At 57.4% G+C, this 21,283-nt stretch overlaps 1 protein-coding gene across 9 annotated transcripts in view; it reads left to right on the plus strand.

The window, feature by feature from the left end:
- ARNT2 (aryl hydrocarbon receptor nuclear translocator 2) overlaps window positions 1–21,283 on the plus strand; it is a 190,423-nt gene that overhangs the window by 68,647 nt on the left and 100,493 nt on the right. For all 9 annotated transcript variants that reach the window (XM_073882167.1, XM_073882161.1, XM_025893128.2 and 6 more), the window contains 3 exons: window positions 1,242–1,289; window positions 8,751–8,964; window positions 12,710–12,923. In XM_073882167.1, the coding sequence (XP_073738268.1) occupies window positions 1,242–1,289; window positions 8,751–8,964; window positions 12,710–12,923 (476 nt within the window). The remainder of the gene's footprint in view (window positions 1–1,241; window positions 1,290–8,750; window positions 8,965–12,709; window positions 12,924–21,283) is intronic.

The raw sequence follows: 21,283 nt of genomic DNA on the forward strand, positions 1-21,283 counted from the left end.
TGTGTGTGTGTGTGTGTGTGTGTGTGTGTGAGAGAGAGAGAGAGAGAAAGAGAGAGAGTGTGCGTGTGCGTGTGCAGGGATGGCTCTGCCTCTGCACCCGGCCGTTCCTGGTGGCCTGGGCTTCCCGTTCCTTCCCCGAGTCACCACTGCTCACCTAGAGCCAGGGTGGGGATCCCGTTCCCTACGGGCTGGCACACCCTGCAGTCCTGTGCTGAGCTGCTCCGAGGCGAGCTCTCGTCCTGGCTACAGGCAGGCCCTTCTCCCTTCTGCTGGGAGTCCTCGGGACTGTACCTTGCTTGGGCCCTCGGGCCCACTAAGAACGGGCAGGACAATGCCATGGCTCTGGGGTGTTTTTCCCCAAGCAGCCCCCCTCTCCCTGAATGTCCAGGAGAACCAGGACATCTGCACTATTTCTCACTTTGCTCTTGGAACATTCTGGGTACAGTTTAATACTAATTAATGACCCCAGCATCTTCAGGGGTAATGTTAATTGACCTTAGGATTGGTGTTTCGAGAAGGAGAGTTTGGGGTATTAGTTAAACAAATACCTATCAAGACTTTTTAGTTTTATGTTTATATTGAGAGGCCCAGGAAAGTGGGCTCTGAGTCTTTGGTGAGTTTCAACAAGCAGACGAATGAGTACTTGGAGTCGCTCAGGTCCCAGATAACTGTTTCTCGGTCCCCTTGCCTTTGTTTGGGTTTGGACTTGCGGGGACAGTGGCCTGAAACGCCCTTTTCACTTTGACTCGTCCAGACCGGCCACATTCTGAAGCCACACAACCTGAGCTAATTCGTCTATCGCTCTTAAAGTTTCCTGTTTTCTGAGCCCCTTGAGCTTTTTGAGCCTGCTGACGATGTACCGCAAAATAAAGTGCAAAATGCGGTCTCGGTGCAGAATAAACGAGGTGGAGGGGGGCAGGAGCCCCCAGAGTTGCGGGGGGACACAGGGGGCGTTGAGCCGAGCAAGCGGCCGGCGGCCTGTGCGGGACCCCAAGGGCCTGGGTTGGCGCCACAGCACTGTTGCTCGGGTTCCCAACCATACAACGCAAGGCGCTCACACAGAGGCCCTTCCTTTGCCCCCTCTGGTCCCCAGCCTGCTTGCTGACTGTGGCGTTTCCTGAGGGTTGGGACTGGGACACGTCCGTCCGACTGAACGAGACCCCCTGGGTGGTGCTAGCAGCTTGGGTCACCTGGGAAATGTTCTGTCTGTAATGAGTCTCCTCATGCTCTTGGCTTTTCAGGATGGACTTTGATGAGGAGGATGGAGAGGGGCCCAGCAAATTTTCAAGGTGAGTTTACGCTCCTTGGAAGCCAACGGCCAGCTGTCACCGTGGGAGGGATACGCAGGGATTCGGTGTCTTCTGTCACTGAGAATGCCGTGGTCTGTCGTCTGAGCCCCGGCTTGTCCCTCGCCCTGTGCCCGCGTTTGACCGGGACGGGCGGCACCCCGGCTGGCATCGCCGAGGGAGGGTGCTAACGCGGTATGAGCTCTGGTCGCCCTTCAGATGGAGCACTGACCGCCGAGTTTTAGAGACTCCTTTTGAAAAGACAGACTAGAGCTCAAGTTTAGAAAAGACAATCAAGATACAGCCTCTTTTCCTACCATAGACAGTAAGGGGACACGCAAGGAACCGGGGTGGCCCTGTCCTGGATGCGAGCCCTAGGACTGCGGCGTGGGAGCCAGGCTCGGGGGGCTGACCTGAGTGCAGACCGTGTCCCGGAAAGGACAGTAGGCCACGGGTGCTGCTGGCGGTCAGCACATCAGGGCAGCCGCCCCTCGGCCCGTTCCTCTTTCTCTCTCCCTTTCTTCCTTTTTTCCTCTCGTTTTTCTGGTTTTGTTTCGTTGAAGTTAAGTAGGAGGTTTGGGAGTGTTGAGAGAGAGGCACAGATCATGCCATCGATCTTAGCAAAGTGCCCATCTGTCCTGGGTCCACTCACGGAGCGGCCTGCCTGGACGTTCCTCCCCACCTCCCGGCAGTCCTAATTCCTGGCTGCTGATGAACTTGAAAACCTGCCCCTGGCGATGGGTCCCTTCCTGTGCTGTCTGCACTTCACAGTTTAGATTGACAGCCTGGTTCTTAGAAGAACGATGTCCGTGGGGAGCCCCGGGCCCACGGACCTCCCCAGGCTGCTCACCCCAAGGCAGTGGCTGTGACTGAGCCCACTTCCTCCCCAAACCAGAGAGGCACAGGTGTCCCGTTGCCGTGCCCGGGCCTCCCCGGAGCCTGCACATCCGTAGCAAACATACTGTGCACCGTCCTGCGCCTCAGCTCTGGGGGAGACCACAGAGAGGACACATGGAGAACGCTCTGCTCCGTAACGACCCCGGAGTTTCTAATCAGAACAAGGCATGAGTGCCGGTAGCAGAAGTGTGGGGATGTCCCTTGGTGCCAGCGGGGCCCCAGCTCGGATGTCACCTGTTTCTTGGGAAAAGCTCTAACCGCAGGGAGCGCTTTGTTCCCGAGACAGAACTAGCCTTGGGAATGTGGGCACGTGCCTCCCTGTCCTGGTCTGTGCTCACCCCACACAGCCTCCCTTCCTGAGGAGATGACGACTCTTGATGTCTCTGGGTCAGGATCCCCCTCGAGATAACATTCCAGACCGGGTCGAGCTCAGGAAATGATGATTTCTGGGGTCTCAGGACAGACGGGCAGAGATGCGGAGTGACCTTCGCTTGACATCGAAGATCGGTGTCAACGATGAAATCACAGTGCAGGATACAAGGAGTTCATTGTCTGAAGGCCCGTCATTGAGAAACAAACCCTGGCCTCTGGGCAATGGTCTCCTATGGCTGTCAGCAAGTCCGGTTCTACTTAGAGTTCAGACCGAGGCTTCTGCGGCCACAGCCTTCCCCTGCATGTTAAAAACAAGAGGGGAGGCTGGGGCGGGTTTGCAACTTAGGCTGGTGCTTCTTTCTCGGTTGCATCTGTAGGGTCCCGGGGTCGCACCGCCGTCTCCCGGCGGGGTGGCCGACGACCCGTGAGCCGGCAGGTGCACCTGAGCCGCTCAGGGTTGGGGCCGTGTGCACAGCACCCCCACCCTCCCCTGGGCCAGTGGCCGCGGCCACCGTGCAGGGCAGGGGTGGGGTCCCGCCAGTGTGGTGCCTGGCCCACCTGGGGGCCGCTCCTGCCCCAGCCCTTCTGCTTACAGTCAGCCCCAAGAAGCCCCGGGCGAGAGGGCAGCTGAGGCGCGGGCCGGCACCCAGCGCGGTTTTGTGCCTCAGAAGCTGACCAGGGTGCGGAGCCGTGCCTCCCATCCCTGACGTCCGTTCAGCCAGCCTTCCCAGCCTTCCTTGAGGGTGGTCTGAGGTTCAGTCGTCCTGCCCACCGTCGGACCTCATGTCGCCATTTGTCTTCGGGACCTGTGGCCCCAGTCACACAGGAAGGCAGTCCGTTTTCTTAGAGTGACGGCCAGTGGCTTGGATACAGGGGTGCCCACTCCCCCAGGGTGTAGGGCTGGGGTACTGGGCAGGGGCAGCAGAGGGGTGGACACCCAGGCGGCTGGCGTTGAGCAGAGGACAGCTCCAAGAGCAGCCCGAGTGAGGCCGGGAGCCGGGAAGGCGTGAGGCTTGATCCCCATGAGACAGGGAAGGGCGCCTGGAGGCTCACAGAAGGGAGCCCTCGTCTGCCGCAGCCAGTGGGCTCTTGTGCTCCTCCACTCCTTCCCCTGTTGGCGCCCTCGGAGTCCGCCCGGGGGCAGCCCAGACTCCGGCCTCAGACGCATCGTTAGCCTCTGCGCCCCCCAGATGAGGAAGGGCCTGCGTGGGGGAACAGCCGGCTCCCTGGCAGCCGGGGCGCTGCGGAGCCATGCGCAGATAGGGGGACGCTGCAGCCCTGGGAGCGTTTGGCGGAGGTCTGCTGGAGGAGGGAAGGCTCCCGGGAAGGGGGTGACGACAGAGGGTGGGCTACCTGCGCCCTGGCGCCGCGGCTGTTGGGTGTGCTGGGGCAGGGCCCCCGCACCGGGCGGCATCCGCTGGTGCAGTCCACGGGCCACAGGGACAAGGGTCTCTCGGGTGGTAGAGACGCGGGCCTGCATGTCACAGGAGGGGCGTTTCGCCCAGAGAGGCCGAGAGGAGCCAGGGTGCAGAGCGACCTCTGTCCTGGGGCCATGTCTGGGGAGGGCAGCCTGACCTCAGGGAACTGGCTGTCTCCGGGAAAACCCATCACACACCAGAAAGCTCCCTCCAAAGACGAGTCTCCCCGGCAGCTGGGAGTGGGGCAGACCCTCTGTGGAGGCCAGCATGAGCCCCCCGGCCCTGGCCCACCTGGGGGGGCAAGCACTCATCCCGCCCAGCAGGGCCAGCAGTCCCCCTGGAGGAGAGGCCAAACCCTTTCCTCATACGGCGCCGTGGTTCAGGCCCTTCTTCCTCCCTTCGTGGCCCCCAGCCCAGTGGTACATTTTCTGATGAGTCCCGGGATTTCTTCCTGTGCCGCAGCTGGGGTCAGCTGCCACCAGTGCGGAGCGGCGGGAATATTGTTGCGTGGGTGGGACGGCTGACGTCCCAGAGCTGTCACCAAAGGTCAGAGCTACACGCCGTGCCCTTCGTTGTGGTTTACATATATGTGTGTACATGTGCGTGCGTGGTTCATTAAAAGAAAGGAATGGAAACACGACTCATCCACACATTTGTAAGGTTAGATTTATAACTCGGGAACAGCTGAGTGCTCACTCCCAAACCTGTCATTCTTGTTCACTGTATGTCATCAACTGGATTTTTGTTGTATTTGGGCTCATTCTGTACCCTTTCTCCAAACATCCAAACGACCTTTCAGGTGCTCTCATGTCTCCGGCTGTGAACCCGGCCACGGGCGTGGGGTGACCTGTAAGCTTGGAACCCCAAACCCTGGAGGTCTTACTGGGCTCTCCCACCCTTCACGAATGGGTCTAAGTGACCTTCCCGAGGTCCCACCGTCTGGGTGACTTGTCTCTTCCCGGAGTTAACGGCTTATATTTTGTAGAGTTGAGCCAGTGAGCCTCTAACGTCATCCAAAAGTGAGGATATTAGTGATAGGCAGGTTTCTACATGGTTGGCCTTCTATTTTTCATCCCATCTATTTTGATACTTTCTGCTTGATTCTGTGCAATGTTTACGCTTGTGTGCATTTTTTCTGGTTTGACAGATTGTGATGATATTTTAGTTTTAAGCCTTCCATCTGAATTTACCACCCTGTATGATGATGAAAGCCGTGTTGATAAGGGAAGAAATTTGTGGGGCGGGCTGTCCTGCAGAGATCTTTCCTGGCCGACAAAGTGGAGGGTTGTTGTTTCCCATAATTCTTAGACTGCGTTGTAGCTGAGAAAGCTGGGTATCTTGTTTCTAGGTGGGAAGATGCTCAAAGTACTTCTGAGGCAGGGAAGATGGCCAGGAAGCAGCAAAGGTTGTCCTCTGTCATCTGACCGGCCACCCCATCTGGCACACGTGCATTGGCCATGTCAGCTCTCTTTACAGCAAGGAGAGATTCAGCAGACCCAAGAGGAACATTCCCAGACTTTCTAGACTTCTCTGTACCTCAGCTTCCTTGGAGCTCATGAACCAGAAGGGCGTTGCAGACAAGCTGGGTTGACCTTGGCAGAGAGGGGCCCACAAGCAACCAGATGAGCAGGGAGTTTGGTTGGGAGGTTTGGTTTCATTGGTTGGGGTTAGGATTAAGGTCAAGACGCTTTGGAATGAAATCTGTTTCCGGTGGAGCCCGCTCTCTCTCCTCAGGCCGATGTGGGCCAGTCTGCTCTTCGTAGAGATGTTTGGCGCTCGTGTGCTTGACGTGGTTTTGGTGCCTTTCTCACCTTGTCTGGCTGCCCACTCCTCGGCTTCGGTCCTGCAGAGATGAAACTTGACTTGCAGTGACAGTGTCCGGATAATAGCAGGACTTTGTTGGGGAGTAAATCATCTCTGGGGTCATCAGTCGTCCTGAGCTGTGTCTCTCTGGAAGCTGCCAGGCGTTTCCCTCCCCCCTTGATGCCTTAGCTGTCTTTGCCTCTCAGGCAGGGGCATTCTGGCTCCAGATCCAGGACCAGGGAGCACGCCATTGAGGAGCCTGGCTCAGGTCCTGCTAAGTCAGCACCTCTCTGAGCCTCAGGCCCCTCTTCCACAGAGGGTGGTTGGTGGGCTGGGGGGGAGAGGGGGTCAGATGCGGTGATCGCTGAGGCCCTGGGGAGCTGGAAACTGCTGTATAAACATGGAGGGGGTGTGTCCCGTGGGGGGCAGGGGTGATCAGAGGCTGGGCTTTCAAAGGCCCCTCTTTGGAGGGCTGGGGCTTTCTCCGCCTCCACCTCTGTGTTGCACGGAACCTTATCTTCAGCCTAGACACATGGGTGTCTTGCAGAAAACTGCCTTGCATGGCGCCCCGGGGGGGGCAGGGCACCTGCCTCCTTCCCAGGGAGGAAACATCCTTTGCCCCTCTCAGGGGAAGCCTGAGAAGCCAGGGAAACGTCCCAACTGGCTGTGCCTCTGTGGGTCCTCCTGCAGGGCCTGTGGCCCGCCTCGTCGTGGGGCTGCATAAAATGGCTTTCCTTGGGACTTCTCGACTCTCCTGATGTTCTGCCCTGCTGCCCAGGGAGGGCTGGCCAGGACAGGAAGGGTGTTCCCTGAAAGCCCAGCAAGATGCAGGCTCCCTTCCTGCTGTCAGGGAGGAGGATGCACGTTCGCCTCAGGAGAGCATCTGGGCAGGAGACGGGAGGGAAGGCGTGCGGGGCGGGCAGAGTGGATAGGCTGCATCCTGCATCGTGACCACTGTCCCTGAGTGGCCGGACTTCCTGCCCAGCGTCACACCCCCTTCCGCAGCCCCGGGCAGCATTTTCTGCACCGTGTCTCCTACCCGTCTGCAAGCTGGCCTGGGGGATGGGGCAGAGCGCCCGATGAGGCTCGCCCAGCCTTCCCCGGAGTCCCGGGGCCAGAGCGGTGCACCAGGTGCATGGTGCAGGGCACAGGGAGGGGGACGGCGAGGAGGGCCGGTTCCGGGTGGGCTCCCGTGACTTCTTTACCCACTTTGGAACGGTGGAGAGGATCTTCCAGGGAAGGAGCCGGCGTTCCTTGGAGCACGCGGGAATGCCTTGACCTAGTGCCCCCGTTCTCCGTGATTGCCCCCACCCCCTTCCTGTGGCTGCCTCCCCACTCCCCACAGTAAGCAAGCCCTAGCCAATCACCCGAGAGCCGTTCCTCCCGAATGGTGGGCGTCCTTCCCTGGGTGGTGTCTGCCCCGAGGAGCGGGGCCCTGGCGCCACCTCCGGGAGTTTGCACCACTCCTGGGGCTCAGCTGTCAGCTCACGGTTCTCCCAGCTTTCCCTCTGGAATTGGGCAGCACCCCACTTCTCGTGCTCCCCGTTCCTCACTGCTTCCCAGGCCGAGCCTGCCCTCCATCCGGCTGCCCGTGCCTTTCTGACCCTGCTGGTCTCCCGGAATACGCCTGCTGGTCCCGCTGCTGGGTCGAGGCCCGCCCCTCCAGCGCTGTGGCCCCCTGGGCCGCCACCTCTGTCCTTTCTCCTTCTACCCTGTGGTTTTTATGCTCCACGTGCCTTTCATAGCATTTAGCTCTATCCAGGCTTCCTTTCCACTGTGCAAGGCGCTGCCTCACCCTCCTGGCCAACCCCCCGGCTGCTGGAGGACGGGAGCGGGCGATGCTTGTCTCCTCTCGGCCCCTCCCCACGGTGCCTGGCTCAGCACACTCCTCGGACGGAGGGGGAAGGTGCCCGCCGGGCTGCCGGGGTCAGCTCGCCCCAGCACCGTGAGCTCTGCTGCAGGCCTGCCTTCCCCTGCTGGCGCGGGCAGGGGCCCTCAGTGTGCGCGGCTGGGGCCGGCGTGTGGTTGTGCCCGATGGCCCATCTGTTGCCCGGTTGGGAGGGTGGGTGTTCAGCCAACTCGGTACACGCGGGGTGGGCAGGCAGCCTCATCCACGTTGTTCCTTGTGTGCGGTCCGTGTCCCTCTCCTGCTCGGAGTCCGGTGAAGCCCTAAATCCTACTGCAGACGTCTCGTGTCTTTCCAGACCGTTCTTTAAATCCAAGTAACAGCTTCCTGCCAGGGTTGTGGAGCTGAGCTGGCTTTTACTGTCTTTCATCCTAAAGGTAATAATACCAAGAGGCAAACATTCGACCGTCCTTTCTGCTAGTTTTTCATCTTAACACATCACAGAGGTTGAATTCAGTAATCCCTCATGGTGCTTTTTAAATTTTAATTGGCCAGTCGGCTGGTGAATAAGCCAGGGGTGCACCTGTTCTCGGCAGAGGGTGTGTGGGGCCTAGAGCAGAGGTCTGTCTGTGGCATTGCCACCCACTTAGTGATGGAAGGGTGGCGAGGCCACGTGGTGCATCTTACGCGAGGGCCGAAGGAAGGCACACATCCCCACGGACCATGACTCCATGAGCGTGCAGGCGTGTGTGAACGTGCAGGGTCTGCCCGCCACGCACAGATCCCGGTGTGTGGATGGAGCCCTGTTGGTTCACCTCCCGCGGCCTGAACTGTCCGTGCTTAGAGAAGCATACTTGGGTGCGTGGGAGTGATGGGAGGGTTCGGGACACATTTCCAGGGGAGACGGGGCCCCGTAGCGGCCTGTGTGGCCCCCGCGCAGAGACAAAGGCCGATCGGGGCGTCTGCGAGCCGCCGCGCCCACATGCGTGCAGAGCACCAGCCGCTAGGAGGCGGAGTGGCTCTCGGTCCCTTTGTGCCCACAGGTGTGCCCTATTTTGTCCTGTTCAATGGTGACCTCCGATCTGACGCGTCTCTTTCCCCCCGCCCTGCTCTTGTGCTTTCGGGAAGAGAGAACCACAGCGAGATCGAGAGGCGGCGGCGGAACAAGATGACACAGTACATCACGGAGCTGTCGGACATGGTGCCCACGTGCAGCGCGCTGGCCCGCAAGCCGGACAAGCTCACCATCCTCCGCATGGCCGTGTCGCACATGAAGTCCATGAGGGGCACCGGGAACAAATCCACGGACGGCGCCTACAAGCCTTCCTTCCTGACGGAGCAGGTACCGCGATCTGCTGCGCGCGGGCCTTCCTCGGCTGACGGCGTCACTGGGAAGGGGACAGAGTAGCTGTCCCCGGGGTGAGCGAAGCGACCCGGGGAAGAGGGGCTCAAGGTTGAGGAACGGGTGAGATCAGGAAATTTCACTTCCTTTCTCCACGGCAGTGTTCGTGCGGCCTTTGTGCCTTCTGCTTTTACGTGTCCCGTTAACCTTCATGAGCCTCGCTGTGCGCCACGTGTGACACGGAGCTGGTCCGTGTGACGCACGTTCTGCGGGCGGTGGTGCTGACGCCAGGCTGGTGGCAGTTTGGGGCGGTCGTGGTGATCATTGTGACAGGATCAGCATGGCGGGCGCTCCACTGACCGGTGCCCTGGGCCGGGCCGGGGTCCTCCGTCTCCGTGCGTTTTTGCGCGTACTCCAAGTATTGGTCCCTGCTGTGTAGACAAGGAAGCTGTGGCTTAGAAAGGGTCTGCCGTTGGCCTGGAGGGTGTCCACGGATGGCTCGGCGGCCGGGCCAGGAGCCGGCGCAGGTGGGTTGGGCCCCGGAGTCACCCTTCTCACCGCTGGACAGGCCTTGAAGGGTTGGGAAGAGCAAAGGCGCCACATGGCTGGGGGCGGGGCTCGTATTTTACAGATTGTACAAACCACTGCAGGAACCCAAGGCCTGTGCTCTGTGCTCAGCTCTTCTGGGCGCCGGGCGGAGGGCAAATCCACAGACGCTGTCAGCTTCGGTTGGCTCATCTCGGAAAGGAGCAGGGGCTTCGGGCCTCCCTGACGCTGAGGGCTTTCGCAGGAAGAACAGAAGGGTGGGTCTGGAAGTCTTTGGCGTGCGGTGGTGGGCGGGGGGGCCAGGCCGGGAGGCGGTCGTGGGACAGTGTGCTCTGGGGGTGCAGGAGGGGCAGAGCCCCACGTGAGGGAGGATTTCATCCCCAGGGCTCCCCAGCATCGCCTGGCTCTGAGGGGGCCCCGGAGCGCGCCCAGAGAGACGGAGAGTGGGGGCTTGACACGCGGGGGAAGAACGTGAAAGCAGGGCCTCGGGGGAGGCAGGAGCAAAAGGGGAGTCTGGAGACAGAACTGTCCGTTCTGCCGGAGCCGGGACCTGTTCGAGTCGGGGGTGAGGTTCGGAAAAAGGGAAAGGAGAGGGAGCGGACGTGGGTGACCGCCTGCCCTGTGGCAGAGGCTTCCTTTTCCGCCATCCTGGGGGCCACAGGGTGCCTCACCTCGCAGGGGTGTGGCTGTGCGGTGGCCGTGACCGGGAGCACCGGGAGCTTGGCGCCCAGCCCCGTCTGCCCTCCGTAGGGGACGCAGGGGTCACCCCCACCTCCTGTGGTTGTGGGGCTTCCTGGGCGCAGTGTGATCAAGGGGGGACAGAAACGTGTTACACGGCCCCTAGCCGCGGGGGTAAGAACAACGCTCTTTATCTGCGCTTAATTCACAAAAATCCTGCCAGGTCCATGTTTGAAGTGAATCTCCTCATCCTTATGACCGAGGATTAGGAAGTGAGGCAGAAGGCAGTCATGCACATCCTGCGCGTCCAGCCCGTATTTCTCCCTTGGTTCCTTGGCACATGGTTGATGTTAACAGCAGCTGCATGTATTAAGCACCGACTGTGTGCCAAGCCCTTGCCAAGCCTCCACACATAAGACCTCATTTATTTTTATTTTTTTAATTGAATTTAATTTTATTTAAATTCAATTAATTAACATATAGTGTATTATTAGTTTCAGGGATAGAATTCAGTGATTCATCAGATGCATACAGCACCCAGTGCTCATTCCGTCACGTGCCCTCCTTAATGCCCACCCCCCAGTTACCCCATCCCTCCACCCCCCTCCGCTCCAGCAACCCACAGTTTGTTTCCTAGAGTTAAGAGTCCCTTATGGTTTGTCTCCCTCTCTGATTTCATCTTGTTTTATTTTTTCCTCTGTTCCCCTATGATCCTGTTTTGTTTCTTAAATTCCACATATGAGTGAAATCATATGATAGTTGACAAGACCTCATTTAAACTCACAAAATCCCACTGAGAAGAACCATTGGAAGAAACGGAAGCGGAGCACAGTAACATGCCCAGAGGTGCACAGCTAAGAGCTGTGGATGAGAGCCGCCTTTTCTTCCAGAACCCACGCTCGCAAGCCTTCCTGTTGGTTTAACCGGAGAGCAGAGGCTCGGGACCTTGATCACGAGTGACAGGCTCCCAGAAGACAAACCTGGGGGCGGGGTGGGGGAGTGTGGGCAGAGAGGCTGTGATGAAGGTGAGGCTCCGTCCCGTAAACCTTCCCACAGCCCTCAGCCTCTGCCGCCGCCCTCCAGTTTTCCCAGACTTCCTGCTCCGTGTTTTAGTCCTTCCTGTTGGAAGCTCTTCCGACACTGAAAATAAAACCGCTGACCCATTCTCTGCGCTAAGGGAGCGGCCAGGAGACACGGATCAGCAGAAGTGCAAGGCAAGGGAAATGGACAAAATAAACTTTTCCTTAGACAATGCTGTATAGTCTCCTTCCACCGTAGGTCCCCAGGCAGAGGATGTAAGGATTCTGACCCAGCCAAGGGCTTAGAGCCCCCCAGATTCTGCTCACGAGCAGCAGACCCCCGTTTTCTGATCTTTGGGTCCTTGGAGTGCCCTGGGGCCGGGCCAGTGGCGTCAGAGTCCCACCTTTTGCATGTGTGCAGCTGGGGCATAATTGGTGTTCCCGTGAGGCTTCTGTGTCAGGTGACATCCGAACAAAGGATTCCCAGCAAGAAGTGTTTGCCGACTGCTGACCTTTGTTCTTTGGAACGTCATCAGCGTGAGGGGTGTTCGGAGGCACACCTGTGGGCGCAGGGGCATGCCGGGGCGTTAGCTCCTCCGTCCCGAGGAACGGAGCCCATTGCATTGAGCTTGATGTGAGAATGACGGGTAGGCAGCCACACTTGAGCTGCCTTCAGGCAAAGAAAAGGCATCTTTTAACAAAGTTGACTTGGCTCCATTCACACCCCTCTGGGGATGATGGCAGGGCTTCCTGCTGCCCATTCATTGATTCCAAGCAGCTTTCTTCCTGCCTTTTGTGACAGTCATGAGCCTGGTGAGTCAACGTGACCCCAGGGCTGGGGCCGCTAACCTCTCTTCTCACTCTAAAGTGATATGGACAATGGGCTGTGCCGGACCGCCTCCCAGCATTGCTCTGAGTGTCTGTCCAGGAGTCCTGGAAGTTTGACAGACGTGCTGATGTGAGGAGAGACTCTTGTATACGCTGCCGGCTGGGAGTGCGGGACGAGAGCGAGCGGGCGTGCACCATCAGTGTGGGCGCAGCGGCTGGGCGACCGTCCTTCGCTCTCCACTCTCTCTTCCCCTTCCCTTCCTGCCACCTTTTATACGGAGCACTGTGTGCTGGGCCCTTCTTGTGCATTTTGAAGATATAGGTGAGGCTGTTCACACCTCTGACAGCCCGGCACGTTCTGGTGATCACTCCTTGCTTTCCATCCCCCCCCCCACCCCACCCCCACCCCCACCCCCCCCGGGCTGGAAGTTTCCTCTCTCCCGAAGAGAGGGCTGGTTAGATCAGGGCCAACAGTGTTCACAGTAGCTGAATCTTAGAGCTAGGACAAGCTTTGTGCATTTTAAGCTTATTTTTCCATTATAAAAAGCAATCTAAGTTTCTACAACTATTTTTGTGTCACAGTGAGGGAATAAAAGGTGAAGGTTGCTGATGTGAAAATGTAATTAGACGGGGTTTGTCCGCGCTCTCTCATCATCTTGGTCCTTTCTTCCCAGGAACTGAAGCACCTCATCCTCGAAGCTGCCGATGGATTTCTGTTTGTAGTCGCGGCAGAGACGGGACGAGTGATTTACGTGTCTGACTCCGTCACCCCCGTTCTGAACCAGCCCCAGTCGGAGTGGTTTGGAAGCACCTTGTATGAACAGGTGCATCCCGACGACGTGGAGAAGCTGAGGGAGCAGCTGTGCACCTCAGAGAACTCAATGACAGGTCAGTGGGGCTCCCTCCATGAGGCTGTTTGACCCTGGAGACAAATGTCTTTCAGTCAACAGATCAGGAAGCTGGAGGTCAGAAAAAGTTGCCTAAAGGTGAAGGCATATATTTGACTCGGCTTGTGCAATGGCTTCATTTACCCTGTAACTTTTGAAAAATTCATTTTTTTTTAAAGATTTTATTTATTTGACAGAGAGAGCAAGAGAGCACAAATAGGGGGAACAGTAGAGGGAGAGGGAGAAGCAGGTTCCCCACCAAGCAGGGAGCCCGATGTGGGGCTCGATCCCAGGGCCCTAGGATCATGACCTGAGCCGAAGGCAGACACTTAACCATCTGAGACACCCAGGCGCCCCTGAAAATTCATTTTTAATACTTGAATTTTTTTTAATTCATTTTTTTCCTGTGTTTTACCTGCAATTAGGGGATGTTGTCACTAGGAGGAGATATTGGTACATTAGCCAGAACCACATATTCTGTAACGAGGTTTATGCCTCAAGTGTTTCATCACGTGTGATCTTGGTCATGGGCGTTTATTACCTAGGCTTTAGTTTGCTGCCATGGAGTTCCTTATTGCAACATTTAAGTAAAGCCCGTTCTGCTATAATGCAACATGCATGTTCCTGGCAATCACTGCAGTAAACAAACTCTTGAAATAAAAACTGCAGGGCTTATGGGGAAGAAATGGGTTAGGACCACACAGTCAAGAGTGAATCACTGACCGAGAAACAAGAATAGGAACCTAGTAGAAATGGGAGCGTAATTTTATACATTAAATGCCTAAGAAATTCATAAATATAAGCATAACTATGGCTCTGGACCTTGAGGCTGGCGTGAGATTTACTCGTGGAGGTGAGTCCTGGAAGGGTTGCCCCTTGTGTGTTTTTGTGCGGTGGTCCAAGGATAGTCCTGTGAAGTTAGACGTCCAAAGAGAGTTGTGACAGCAGATACGGACGGGGTGACTCATAACACATGACAACCTGGGGCTGGCAGGTGTCCGAGGTGTTTGTGCATGTGTGTGTGCCTGTGTGGTTCCGTTCGGCTGGGTGCACTTTTCTGTGTTCATCTAGTGCTTCTTGCGGACAAAATCACGCATAAGCAGACACAAAATTCGCATTATGCGCAAGTTGTTTCCCCCATCCATCGCTCACATTAGAACACATTTGCATTTTCCGAACAAGTGTTGGGGTAGGGCCAACTGTGCTGTAATATTTGCATTCCTCTGTATGGTGGGTGTATTTGTGCTGTCAGGCCCCTGCCGTCTCGAGAGCAGCTGGGTGTGCATTTACTTCTGTGTCTGCCCACAGAGCCTCCCTCAGTGCTTTGCACATAGTAGGCGTTCAGCTGAAGCCTAGCGAATGAGTCAGTGCTTTGCTGATTGTATGAGTCTGCTCGGGCTGCCATAAGACATACCACAGAACGTGGCCTGAACAGCAGAAATTTATTTTCTCTCCGTCTTGGACTCTAGAAGTCCAAGATCCAGATGTTGGCGGTTTTGGTTTCTCCGGAGCCTCTCTCCTTGCCTTGTTGGTGGCACCTGCTCACTGTGTCCTCATGGGTCTGCTTTGCGCCCGGGCACCCCTGATGTCTCTCTCCTCCTGTAAGGACACCAGTCACAGGAGATTAGGGCCCCACTCTCATGGCTTTATTTGATGTGGATCACCTCCTTAAAGGCCCCATCTCCAAATGCAGTCCCGTTCTGAGGTTCTGGGGGTTGGGGCTTCAATATACTGATTTTGAGGGGACCCAGTCCAGCCCATAACACTCCTGATAAGCCTGAGTTGAGTGTTTTCAGAAGTGACAGAGTACAGCTGTTTCTGGAGATGCTAGGAATGTTCTTGGCGTTGGTGTCAGTGCCGTATAAGAGGAGGGGGAGGGCAGGGGGTTCAGGTGTGAGGACGGGGTCTGTGCTGTGCTCCCCTCTGTGTCTCTGTAACCGTGACACCTGGCCCGGCACGGAGCTCCATGCGTAGGTCGAATGACGGCGCTAAAACAGACTCAGACGCGCTCTGCTGTCCCAGCCTTGAGCTGAGCTAGAGAGCTCCATGTAGAAATTTCTGAGGAAGACACCTTACAAAACTAAGCATTCCAGAGGGATATGAAAAGGAAAATAAATAAATTTAGCTGTTGACAGCTAAAATCGCCTTTTCCGGCAAGAGCCATCTTTCCCTAGACTTCTGTGTCTGACCACAGGAGGTGGCTTTGTGAAACCCAGTCTGGAGCCTGGGCTGGGGCAGATGGCAGGGGGCGTGATGGCCACGGGGAGGTCAGGCTCTGGCCATGGGTTTAGCTAACTGACTCACCAGAGTGGAGTGGACTCTTCTGTCCATGGGAAGCTTTAATGGCAGAGTTTAAAGGGACAGTGTGAACCCCATTTGGACAGAGTGTCCTCGGGGTGTGCCCTGGATGGTGGCCCTGGCCGCCAGAGCTCGTGTAGTGGAGGCATTCCCCCAAGAAGACAGAAGACCTGGTGGACAGTGACCAGCAAGCCCTCTGAGCTTCCTTCTGCTTGAACTCCTCTAACAAGGAGCAGGGCAGGCTGGGGAGAGGTTCCTGTGCTCAGCGAGGAAGAGAGGACTGGTTCTCCCAGGGCTGCAGAGATGTGAGGTGACTCCCAGCACATACAGCCTAAAAGCTCGTAGACCCAGTGGGGGGAGCTTGGAAGAGCTCAGTGCAGCGGGGAGCTGCGGCTTGGACGGGCCTCGGGTTTCGTGGGCGCTCAGGATGGGGCGGGGGCTGGGCTCTGTGATCAGCCAACATGTACTGTACTGAGACTCAGAATAACAAACCTCGGGGATGACATGATGCCTCCGGTCACTGGACTGGAGTCTCAACCTCCTGTCTCTTCATTGCAGGCCTGGCAGGCAGGGCCATGCCCCCCGCCGCCCAGTGGGGGTCAGGGTGGGAGGGTGTGGGGCAGGGGGCCGGGCCTTGTCCGTGGGACCTGCAGGTGGCCTGTGCTGGCTTGCAGGGCATTGAGTGGGCTCGGCAGGAGGGGACAAGTCACCCCGTGATGGCTGTGGGCCCACACATTCCCGCGCTGGCAGGGCCCCCGGGGTAGGGTGCTTACACAGAGTCGCAGGGTCTGCAGCTGAGGTGCCAGTGGAGTTACCTGTCCCCGTTGCAGAGGCGTGGGCCAGGCTCCGTCTGCCGGGGTTCATGCAGGAGGGGAGGGTGGAGCCCTCACCCACGGCAAAGGTGCTGGTAGAGAAGAAGCCAGGCAAGCAGCCCGAGGCCCTGTTCTGGGTCTCCCTTTCTGACCCTCCTTCCCCTCCTCCCCGCCCAGGAAATTCCCAGCTCGCATTCTCCACGGGCCCATGGCCCCCGTGTAGAAGTGAATGCACTGATTCAAGAAATGGGGGGAGCTGGAGGAGAAGCTGGAGGATGAAGAGCTATGCCCCGGGCCACGGGCCCCGTGGCATCCCACCCCGTGGACCTGCTCGCTGGCTGGCAGGGCCCGTGGGGAGACGGGCAGCATTGGCCCCGGACGCTCAGGAGCAAGCATGTCCCTTCCCCAGGACTCGGATGGGCGGTGGGCTGAGGTGGGCATGGCTGAGGTGCTCTCGTCGTGGCTCATGAGAGCCCCATGTCTCTCAAGGGCTTATCTCAGCAGGAGCTGAAAGGGACCCGCATCTCAAGCTGAGCAACTCTGCTCGTAAACCTGGAGGCTCTGTCCCCCAGTGCCTGGGGACAACGGGACTCTCCCTTCGTAGGCATGATCGGAACGTTGAGGACGCAGGATTCTAGAGGGTCCTAGGGGCTGGTCGCCAGGCGGTGGTGCCTTCCTCCCAGAGATGAGAGGTGGAGAGGGAGAAGCAGGCTGCCCACCGAGCAGGGAGCCTGATGTGGGGCTTGATCCAGGACCCCTGAGACCATGACCTGAGCTGAAGGCAGATGCTCCACCGAAGGGGCCACCCAGGCGCCCGCAGAGACCTCTACGCCTACAGAAAAGTAGCTGAGCAGCCAGCTTGGGTTCAAGTGACGGAAAACCAACCCCAGCTGGCTTGAGTGGTAAAGGAACTTCGGCTCACATCCCTGGAAGGGCTTTCCGGCTTCAGGCACAGACACTGATCAAACACTGGTAACAGTCATTCCTCATTATCCGGGGCTTTGTACTTGCAAATTTGCCTCTTAGCAAAATTTGTTTGTAACCCCAAAACCAGTATGCAGGGAGCGTTCGCGGGCATTTGCACTTGTGCACGGGCGGGGGTTGGGGGGTGAAGACTGGAGTCACGGGTGCGCACGTTTCTAGCCAAGGTCAAATGAGATGATGCTCTGCCCTGTTCCAGCCCTTTTTCGCTGGAAATAAGCACTCTTCTTCTAGTGTATTTCGTGCCTTTTTGTTTGCATTTTTGTGCTTTTTGATGGTGATCTTGCAGTTTAAAATGACCCTCGAGTGCTGGTGGTTGAGTGCAGGCTGCACCATGGGGGGCGGGGGGGGCGGTCGTGTGTCCAAGCAGCTTCTCAGACTTGAGGCACGGTGCTGGTGGCTGGCTATTTGGGGGTAATGGAGAACAGCATTCAGTAAGGTGTCTTTACGCAGAAACACACGTAAGACTCGGTTCTGTATCCACGGGGTGACAACCAGGCTGTGTCCGGAGGCTGGCAGGAGCCCGTCTTCCCCGGAGCAGCCGCTCAGTGTTTGCGAACTTGGTGATTGCCGTGGCGATAAAACCTAACTACAGTAGATAACAGGAATCGGCTGGACTTCTTCTCCCCATCTCCTAGCTTTGTTGTGTTAGGCATGCTGATGTACAAAACATTGCACATACTCAGTGCGTACATTTCGATGAGTGTGGACGTATGCGTGCATCCACGATACGGTCACCACCGTCAAGGTGCTGAGCGTATCCAGCACCGCCAGAAATTTCCTTGTGGTTTTTTTGTGGCTTTTTTCTTTCCTTCCTTCTTTTCATTCTTCCTCTGTTTTTGTGGTAAGAACACTGGATATGAGCTCTATCCTCATTACCATGTTTTAAAGCACGCATTTCTGCCTTGTTAACCACAGACACAGTGTTGCCCAGCAGACTCTAGAACTATCCACCTGGCATGACTGAAACTTTGTACCCAGTAAGCACCACCTCCCCAGTTCTCCGACCCCCAGCCTCTGGAAACCGTCCTTCTGTTCTCCGCTTCTGAACTGACTACTTTAGATTTCTCCAGAACGGGAATCATGCAGTGCTTTTTTGGAGACAGACTCATGTCACTTAGCATAGCGGCCTCCAGGTTCATCCATGCTGTTGCAAACGATAAGATTTCCTTTTTTTTTTTCTTAAGGCTGAATGATATTCCATTGTACGTGTGTACCACGTTTTCTGTGTCCATCTATCTGTCAGGGGGCATCGGGCTTGTTTGTGTATTTTGGCGGTTACGAACATGGGATGCAGACACCTCTTTGAGATCCTGATTGCAGTTCCTTTGGGACAGACGCTATACCCAGAAGGGGGTTGGCCTGGGCTGGGCGGATTCTCCGGCAGGCCCTCCTCATTCAGCAGAGGTGTTTATTAGCTGAAGCTCTATGTCTATTAGCTGTAGCTCTGAGCTTCCACTACCAGCTCAGCAACACCGGCAGAAACAGACTGCCTTCTCTGCAAATATCCCAGGACCGGCTCCCTGGGCTCCGCGTGGGCCACCCGCCCTGCCCTGCCCAGTTACTGTGCCGAGGGAGTCTCAGCTAGGGTGTGAGGCCAGGTCTCTGCCCCAGGCGCGTGGGCCTAAAGGTTAGGGGGAGGTGACTCCCCATGGGAAATCGGGGCCCTCACTGATGGGAGGAAGGCTTACTGGCCGGCTGGGAAAGCTGGCCTCCATGGTGTTAGAGGTGATACTTACGGGGAAGGATGGGGCTTTCTACGGGATGCGGAGCACATTCTCATCTTCCGGGGAATGCTCGGGATATTTGGGTTACAGGCTCCTGAGTTGGAGGCGGTGCTGATGTCAGGGGTGGAAGATGGGAGGGATCAGGTAAAAGTTCAGGGGCTGGTTTGCTGCAGAAATATTTCTTGTGCATGTCTGAGTGACCCGGGCCCCAGCCCACATACTGTGGGGAAGGAGGGGAGCTGAGGAAGGGCCCAGAGCTTTTGAGGTGATCCTGCCCCGAGGGGTGGGGTTCAGATGGCAAGCAGCACAGCGAGCTACCCGAGGAGCCCAGAGGGAGCGAGGTCTCCGTGTCTGTGGCCTTCCCCAAGCTCCCCCCTCACCCCCCTGAGGCCGCTGAACTCCGGTAGACCTTGATCCCGGGGAGCAGAAGCTGGAGACCTCCTATCCGGGACCTGGGGTGCTGCCCTGTTTAGGAAGTGCCCCGCTCCCCAGCTGGGCCTCAGGTGTGGAAAAGGGTAACCCGGGGACTGTAAGGAGCCAGGTTTGTCAAATACCTGTTTGCACAGCCAAGGAAAGGTCTTGCGGGGTGCAGCCTGTCCTTCCCCATCCCAGACAGGAGTTCCCAGCTGCTGCTGAGTGAACGGACCACCCCCCACAAGCTGTTCCAGCCCAGATTCTTTGTGATAATCTGAGGAGAGCCCGAGCCATGTGGGTCCCTGAGGGCTCCGGCCGGAAAGCCCCTCATGCATGAGTCACAAGTCCCAATCAGCTGTGATTAAGCTCCCCATCTCCCAGAGTCCAGAGATGGTTTCAGCCTTGGGTCACAGGACTTGGCCGGGCCCTGGTCTGGGCCCAGATAGCAGCTCATGAGAGCGGGCCGCCGGGGACCCCCGTTCAGGCGGCTCTGCTCATTGACCTGTCATCATTATTTCTGTGAGGCACTCAAGCTGGTCATCCGCTCCAGTCTCCCTGCTTGTCTGGGAGAGGAGACACCTGCGGGACTCTGGGTGCATTTCGCTTTTATTTCTCATTCACCCTAACAGTGAAATATTAACAACTGTAATGAGCGCTCTTATGTTTTTATACCACTTTTTTTCCTTTGAACCACTTTAGTGGCTCTCAGCCCTCGCTGAGCGTTAGCGTCACACGGGGAGAAGTGACAGGTATCCTCCCAGGCTCTGGGGACGATGCTGGCCACAGTTACTCTGGTAAAGCTCCCCAGGTGGCCCTGATGCACAGGGTTGGGCTGAGAACCGTTGCTCGCGTGGCCTCATCACAGCCCTGCGCGGGGGGCTGTTGACCCCAGATCACAGGAGAGGAGCGTGAAGCTCGAGCTCCCCAACAGGTGCCCAGGGCCACACGGCTAAGGCCAAACAGGTGCTACAAAGTGGAGCTCATTGTCGGTGAAGACAAAGCTTTTGTGTCTTTGGGGGCGTCTGGATACAAAGAAGCCTCAGTAGCCTCAGCGCGGCCTGGCCAGCCAGTCCAGCCAAAGTGGCTCAGCCCAGGGTTTTGGGGCCCCTGACACAGGGGCCAGGCCAGCAGCAGTCATGGGGTTCAGGGCATACGGGTGGTGAATGGTGTCCAGAGAGCCCACACTGGGGTCCCTCGCCCCAGGGGCCTCTGGGGTCCTGCGTGATCTCGTGCAGTGGTTCTCAGAGTGTGATCTCTGGTCTTGCTGCCTGAGCATCACCTGTGACCCTGTCCGGGATGCGCATTCTTGGTGGGAACCCGGTCTACTGGATCAGGAGCTTGGAGGGCCCAGTAATCTGTATTTTGACTCACCTCCACGTCGTGCTGATGCACGCTTAAAGTTTGAGAACTGCCAGTCTGGGGCCCCTGTCCTGGGACTCAACCCCATGTCACCTGGACTGAGTCCACTTCTGTTTGCCCTTGTCATCTCTGACTGTAACTTTCATCTTTGACTGTAACTTTCTTCCTCAGAAAAGTGGGACTGTAAGGCTTTGTGAAATGTCGTATTAGCTGTGAACCTCAAGGCAAATGTGTATTTATCCTTGGAATGTAAAGCCTGGTAAGATCTAGTAGGGGTGCTCTGTGGGCCAGCAACACCTGCACCTCTGGGAGCTTCGTGGAAATGCAGAACCACAGGCCCCATCCCAGGGGGCCTGACTCAGCACCGACATCTTAATGAAACCCCCCCAAGGGACTTATATGCACATAAATGTTTGAGAAGCTTGCACTAAAGAGTTCAGCAAGGTGTGCTGGGGGCTGGCAGCAGCTGGGGCGGGGCCAGCCTTCAACTGCCTGCCAGGCGCTGGCTCGAGGTCTTGGGCAGGGCCAGGCATCTGGGGAGAGCCGTCGGAGGACGAGCGCTCTCTGGAGCTTGCTCTCCTCTCCTTACCCCCGTCGCGGGGCCGGAGAACAGCCCACACCAGACCCAGGACCTTGCTCTGCAAGTCCACACATCACAGACTCGCCCCCGAGATCGGGAGGAGGTTTGCAGGGCTGGCAGCTGGCATCCTCCAGCGAAGAGCGGGAGAACAAGGCCCCGAGGGCTGGAGGACCCAGGCTAGAGCAGAATT

Source organism: Callorhinus ursinus, unplaced genomic scaffold, assembly GCF_003265705.2.
Source record: "Callorhinus ursinus isolate GAN/ISIS: 27379988/994484 unplaced genomic scaffold, GSC_fseal_2.0 scaffold45, whole genome shotgun sequence".
Lineage (NCBI taxonomy): Eukaryota > Metazoa > Chordata > Mammalia > Carnivora > Otariidae > Callorhinus > Callorhinus ursinus.